Source organism: Hyposmocoma kahamanoa, unplaced genomic scaffold (genome assembly GCF_003589595.1).
Source record: "Hyposmocoma kahamanoa isolate Upper Pololo Valley unplaced genomic scaffold, ASM358959v1 210, whole genome shotgun sequence".
NCBI classification, from domain to species: Eukaryota; Metazoa; Arthropoda; class Insecta; order Lepidoptera; family Cosmopterigidae; genus Hyposmocoma; species Hyposmocoma kahamanoa.
Window position 1 is genome coordinate 2,793 of NW_020653731.1, and position 7,848 is coordinate 10,640.

General features: G+C 35.9%; 1 protein-coding gene across 1 annotated transcript; it reads left to right on the top strand.

Moving 5' to 3' along the window:
- The first annotated feature begins 2,419 nt into the window (after positions 1–2,419).
- Positions 2,420–5,548, top strand: LOC113227478. Its single transcript, XM_026460414.1, has 2 exons — positions 2,420–3,529; positions 5,110–5,548. Exons 1-2 carry the CDS (start codon positions 2,420–2,422, stop codon positions 5,236–5,238), a joined length of 1,239 nt encoding a protein of 412 aa, XP_026316199.1. The 3' UTR covers positions 5,239–5,548.
- Positions 5,549–7,848: the final 2,300 nt, after the last annotated feature.

Below are 7,848 nucleotides of genomic sequence, written 5' to 3' on the forward strand. Positions count from 1 at the left end.
CTGCAGTGCTAAAACGGCCGCATTGGCAGAATCATAATATGATTGATTGACAATTCATATTATGTATTTTCAAACAAAACAAAAAAGAAATTAATCTACTTAGTGATACTAATAATAATAATACATTTATTTCAGAAGTTCATCCATATTCTTATAGTAACAATAATCTTATCAACTATATTAGTATAGGAAATGAAACTATTTTTCCGGATTTAATATATGACTAATTAGTATGTAACCGGACTGATATCTACAACTATCAGTTTCTTTGTGTCTTAACGTTGAGCGACATCTATCCGCCAAAAAAGGAATTTCAGTACCTACGCATGGATATGTTCCACATTTAGTTCACGTAATATCAAATGTTCGACCGAGTTGTAATAATAACAATTTATTTCAGACTTTTTTGTCCATCTATGGTTAGTATTCAGGTGATCATATGACTAATGTTAGTATTACATGAGTGCGTGCAATCGCGACCAGTGTGCGAGCGTGGGTGAGTTCTCGCGTTCCAATTCCGTTCAAGCGGCGCATAAGTGAGGCACACCTCTTGCGCTTTATCCCGCGAAGCTGTCAGTCCGCGCCTTCACGAACTTACCAGAGGCACTACAAAAACGTGACAACCCTGTCAACACCAAGAACGCATTGTTATACTGAACGCGAAGGGACTGGCAGTACGCATTAAAAAATATAACCTTTACCTGCTCGGTATAGCGCTCGAACCTGCGAGCCAGCATATTGTATCGGACAACCAACGACCTACGCTCCCTCTCGATATGTAAATCATCACTCAGGACTTCCGTTACCTAGTGACCCAAGTACTTGAATTTAGTGACAAAGTTCAAAGGGACACCATTGGTATGTACAATGGAATGACGAATTATGTCAGCTTTAAAAATAACTACTTCGCTTTTGTTGACGTTGTACTTAAGTCCATGGTCAACGGCATACAACTCACATATTTTTGTCAACTTCCTCATCGCGTCAATCGAAGGGCCGAGCAGCACCGTGCCATCTGCGTAGCTAAAATTGTTTATGGCGCTTCCATCAATATGACAACCGTAATAGGTACGCTCAGTTCCACGATAAGTTGATTGACATACAAATTAAACAGTTCGGGGGAAGACAGCCCACCTTGCCTCACCCCGCACTCCAAAGTATAGTAATTCGAAACAAAGTTACCCCGTCTCACAAAATTGCTTTGATGACTGTACCAATATTGAAATAAAGTTATCACTTCCCTACGTACACTAGTCTCTACATAATTTGTCGCATAATATTCATAAGACACGAGGTCAAAGGCCTTAGGCAAATCTAAAAAAACACCATAGACAGGAGTGTTCCTACTTAGTAAAGTACTGAACGGTATTCTTGAGGACCAGGATGGCGCTCTCGGTGGACAGCCCCATCCGAAATCCAAATTGGGAGCCATTTAAAATCAGATGCTCATCGAAATGACCATCAAGTAGACCGTCCAACACTCTAGCAATGATGGTAGCTAGGAAGATTGGCCTATAGTTCGAAATATATGAGGCATCACCATTTTTGTTCTTAACAATAGGAACCGGGACAGTATGCATAAGATCGTCAGGCAAGTAACAGTGACTAAGACATAGACAAAAAAACATGGCAAATACAATAAGCTAATAACTACTTCATTACAAAAAATAAAGTCGATAATTTCTTCTCCAAAATACGACGCGAGAAAATGGTAAACTGACAAAAAGTTCCCAAAATCAGGGATTGATGGCAGATTTCACAAAAAAATAAATACTGCTGCACCGTAGCATTGCTCTTTACCTTTTACCGACAGAGCTACGGATCCTGTTGCCGAGCCGACGAAATTCTCCGATGTGTTTTTATTATAGATCTTTGTACTAGCTTTCGGCGTTCGTTGCCGCTAGTTATATTTATTATATACAGGGTGCCAGGTTGAACGAGATAAATATTTAAAGAGGCAAACGAGTACCAGATATCTAATCCGAATATGTAAAAAGAATCGTCTCTGAAACAAAAAATGTCGTGCCATTTTACAAATACTAACCCACTCTTCATTTGGGCTACTCTATGAAACAGACCAGCTGAGCGGTAGGGAGCGGTAGGGAGCCTGTCACCCTGTATGTTTATCACAGACCACATGTTTATAGTTCTTATTATTTCGTAGATTTTACTTATTGTTTAGTAGATGCTAACATTTATTCATTTACTACTGTCTGAACTGCTGGCGTAAATTTGCATTCTGTGTAACTTGACTTTAGTCATAAATACGGATTGGCTTTAGTCTGTATTGTACAGTAGTATAAATAAAATAAAATTAGTAAAACAAAAAACTGAAAAAATTTGAAGGTTAATGTCAATATTTAGTATAAATTATTACTCCATGCAGTCACTATCATTCACAAGATTTGTGGTTTATGAAATGAAGTACAATGATTATGTCCACGAAAATAACAGTACATTGCCACAGCAATTAAACATTAATAAGGTGATTTATTTCCAGTATGTTGGCGAAACAGGAAAGGGCGACTCCTATCTAAGCGAGGTAATGCGAATAAAGATACACGGAAAGAATCACAATGGCGAATCCAAATATGTCCAAGTAATTCTTAAAACCATTCCCAAGAGCCTGTCGAGACGCCTCACGTTCAGAAGCGATGAATTCTTCAGAAATGAAATTAATTTCTATGAAATTGTTCTACCTGCTTTACTAAAATTCCAAACGAGTAAAAACGTCACTGAACCTTTCACGAACTACGCGAAATTATTCTTAAGCTACTGCGATGGTACAAACGATGTACTATGCCTTGAAGATGTAAGTACGGAGAATTTTGGAGGCACAGTAAGACAAGAAGGTATCGACATTGATCATTGCAGACTAAGTTTCAAAATCTTAGCACAATATCATGCTATATCCATTGCAATGAAAGAACAGGAACCGGAAACATTCGAAGTATTGAAAAATATTGTTTTTGAAACCTACTTCGACGACAGGCTATGGGAATGGTACGAACGTTTTTGGGAAAAGATATTTGTCACAGCTATCGATGCTGTTGAAAAAGAATATCCAAACACTCGTTATGCAGACGTAATACGAGAATTATCTGATAAAAAGCACTACAAGGACATGGTCAAAGCAACAAGAACGCATGAGACCGGTGTGATTTCACATGGTGATTGTTGGACAAATAACTTTCTTTATAAGTACCAAAATGGGAAACCAGTTGATTGCAAGTTGATTGATTTTCAATTAACTCGATGTGCAAGTCCAATACTAGATATTTCATTTGCTATTTATGCTTGCACTACTCAAGATATGAGATTGAAACATTATGATGGTTTATTGAAGTATTACCATGAAGTGTTAGCCAAACAAGTTAAGGAGATGGGAAGTGATCCAGATAAACTATATTCTTTAGATATGTTTATGGACGAGATCAAAAAGTATTCTTATTTTGGACTAATGCACAGTTTAGAATCGACACCTTTCATAATTTTGGATCCCGAAGACGCTTTTAACATGGAAATGGAGGTACCTTGTATTTAGCCTTGTAGTTATCTAACTTATCTATTAGATTAGTTTTTTAATTTAAAAGTAAAAGAACAGTGAGTATAGTTCTTAAGTTTTCGCGATTGTTACACATAGGAAATGAAACTATTTTTCATGGGACCTGTAAAAGGCCCGAAACGTCGGTTTGTTTAAAAAAACACATATACGCGATTTAAATCCGGAAAAATAGTATCATTTCCTAACAGTGAGTAGTTTCAAAATATGGTTTGCAGTTGTTCTTTTCACTGTACTAATTGCTCTAACATATCGTTTTAGTAGTTATAATATGTTTTTTTGTTTTATGTTCCGCGATAACTCATTTGCGAACCGATTTTGATGATTATTTTTGTCGATAAGAGGGTAATTCAGTATTGGTCCCATTTAAATTTGACAAAAATATTCTACCTCTAAGGGTGGCAAACTAGGAGATGAATTCGGTTTCGCGCACTTTACGGTAACCGATTTCATTAAAACTTGACATACGTAATTCCATGAACTTTTCAGGTCGATTTTTCTGTGTGAAATAAAATTCTTGATTTTTTTTATAGGAATACCTACAAACAAATAAAATAAAAAATAACGCACACACACAACATAGCCCCGAACTAAGAAAACCCTGTGTCGCAGGTGCCATGGACACACACATAGACAACCACAAATTACACCCAAACTCACGAGCGAAATAAATGTAGGCCATACAAATATTTCTCCCGGCCCGGGAGTCGAACCTGGGAACCACTCTGCGTGGCAGTCCACCATGGTAACCGTTCGGCCACACAGGCAGTTAAAATGAGAATCTTCGGAACAAAAACATTGACTCTAATCTTTTTCAGTGGGATGGTTGTGTTGTTCCGTGCATTTGAAATATATTTTGAAAGCTAGTTTCACGGTTGCTGTTCAGATTGAATAAAAATGAAAACAAAATGAGACTAGCGGGTTTTGTTCCGATGCTCCTCAAATGACAAAAATTATATGATTTACCCATTGACTTACAATTATATGGACGTCGGGTCCGCGCTTAAAAGTGTCCGAACTTATAGGGCGTTAAAATCGTATACAGAGCGTCATTCACGCTTTAGTCTTCGTTTGTTCGACTGACAGCGAAGCAAGCAAAATTAGACAGTACTGCGATGACATTACAATTTAAATTCAACGTTTTAGCTTTTTCATATTCCTTTACATGTCACTACGTTTAAATAGGTTGACTTGGGACATTTTTTCGTGGTTTTTGTATTATACCCGTCGTCCATTTATTTGTAAGTCAATGGATTTACCTTGACGATCTACTGAGTGAGTCTGTGACGTTCATGTTTTAAGACAACACCATTTTTACATCTAAACATAAACGTCAAATAATTAAAAATCCGAACACAAACAACACTCCGATATTTGTCCAAACAAATAATTGGTTTTACAACTTGTGCTTACGTATGTACTCGTGTCATGCTGTTATTCATAATGGCTTTTCGTCATTCACATTGGATTTTGATTGACTGATAATACAACTAATAACAAATTAACACAGACGTCAACTTACACGAAACAACTTTATTTCATTACAGGGTGATCAAGAAATGAACATCGCGGATATATGGAAAATAAAACCGATCAAAACAAAAGAGGGCAGACTACGTGAGGCCAATAATCTAGTATTTTGCGTTGATAGGGGATATGTACCTATAACTATGTAAAATTCTACACGACTTGTTCCCTTATATAGTTTGTTAATTTGAGCTCTGTGCGAGTATTTATATTAAACATTCATTTATTTTACTTTCTTTCTTTACACCATATCAACATCCTTAGTTGCACTGTGAAAATTTGACAGTTCTCTCAAGGCGATGTAGATTTCCGAGAGTACCAAAAATCATGTATTAGGTGGCTACCGGTATGGTACACTCCACCTGATGGGTGAGATGTCCGTGGTCCACAGGTGGTGCACCTAGAGATGAAAGTATTAATAATACAACAACGTTTCAAATTAAATTGAATGAAAATCCGATTTGAAAAAAAGTTAGAAAAAAAACTATTTTATTGCTGTACGGATGAACGTATTTTTTATATATTATTGTAATTGTTATTTGTTTTATTTCATAAGTAAGTCTGACCTACATGAGAAGCACCTTCTCACTGCTAGGTACCTAGTTAATCGTTAAGTATATCTATAATTCTGGGTAACCTATCACAAAGTCGAAAACTTTTTGTCCGAAATAACGTTTGTTCGAATTTTCGAACGAGGTTATGAAAGTTCGACAATACGTTATTTCTGGAAAGTGTCATTTCGGATTACTGATAGGTAACTATAATTCTGTAAGAGCGTGATCGCCAACAAACTGTTTTCGGAAGATAGACTTTTGTAAAATGCATACTTTTGAAAAATAAATAAATTTAAAAGAAAATCTTTTTTACTTCCTAAACTTTTTTTTCACTCAGTTTGATATGAAACAAAAATTACCCTTACAAAATGGCATAAATACAAATAATAATACGTATAATAAACTACCAGTTAATGTATCCGATTCTATTAATTAACTCTATTAATAAATTAAGTTATTAATTAATTCTAATAATATCTAAATAATAAGTTGTCAAAATTTTTTGAAACTTTATTAATTTATTTGTATCAGTGTTGTCATCTGTTAACTTATTGTTACCTCATACAGTAGGAAAACCAGAGCCTCCCTACGAGTGTCATATTAAACGCACGCGTTTAATGTTAAAATTTTGGATATTCCTAGTTTTATTTTTAAAAAGCTATTAATGTCGACTTATTCATTAGGTAACATACTTTCGATATCAGTTTAAATCTATTTGATATGTCTTATATTTATGGAATAATCACCTGGGCACACTTAACGATTACACCTTGTATATACGGTAGCCCGTCTGGAAGTTCTTGAATCTATTTCGCAATCGGGGACGTCGCTGCAGAGACAAGATGTGTAAATGAGGTTTCAAGGATGCTAGTCTAGCCTGTTGTGACTGTGGTACACCAACACAATTCATGCAGCTCTTGATCTTGTGCCCTAATACTTGTACGAGAGAAGATCTCTACGCGGCTAGCGCAGTCACGTTGTTGCTACATTTATTCAAATTCTTAGAATACGCCTATAAATTTTAAAGAGCAATACAGCACAACAACATTTCGAGGGCTATTAGTACTAGGAGAATTTATACCACAACCGCGGAAACAGTCCAGTTTTTATCCTTGCGCCCGTCGTCCTAAGATATAGAGCCATCCCACGGCTATGCCACATGAAGGGAAAGTACCATAAATATAATATAGAACATTTACTGAAAGAATACTTCATTTTGATTTTAAATACTATTTTTTTTTAAACTATATAAACTAATCATCTTTTCTAAGTCCATTTAGTAATTTTAGTTTGTAAGCACCTACAAATTTACGTAATGAACACGCTTTGCATACTTGTACATGAGTAATTAATTACTATCTACATATTTGAAGTGTTTATTACTAAAACTAAGTAAGTACACATATTATGTACCAATAAGAACTTGTATATACATACATACAAGATATGACGAAATTTTAAGTACAGTGTAGGTACATATATACACTTTACTTACTCCCTCGTATTTGGACTAACGTTCTTGATTTTGGTGTGACGACGTATTATTTATGACAAAGCAGCACGGGCCGAGCAAGAGAAGCGAGCGTGTCGCGACATCGGCTGGCGAAGGCCAGAAGCCAATTTGCTTGCGTTTCCGAACATGTTCTCAGGTCAAATTTATATGTATAACATCAGTACCTATTCAAACATTTACCCAGTTTTAAAAATAAATATCTAAGGCGATTAACACACAGCACCGCGACACGTGAATCGCGCGCGATGGTGGAGACGCAGATCTGCGTCAACGCGCGGTTTAATCTGCGCGGGGGCAGCCATCTAGCAGCCCCGTGCCACTTAAAGCATCCAGATAATTCATCGCCGTAGTGATTGTACACGTAGCTGAGATCCTTCTTTGACAAGATTGGTTAATAATACAGAACTCATTCAGGACGCTGCAGTTATACTGTCAATTTGGTTTTTGTTTACTCAAATAAAAAGACACCGAAGATATCAGATACATCCCTTTTTACGAACCAGGTCGATAAATTAATCGTTTCAACGTCATTACAAAGATTTAAGAAAATATAAATTTTTCCATTTCTTATTTTGAGACCAATGCATAAAGCTATCAAAGTTAATTTATACATAATTATCAAACATTTTTTGCGTAGTTAAAACAGATTAACATTAACAGATTAAAATATATATTGATTTAATTTATTCATG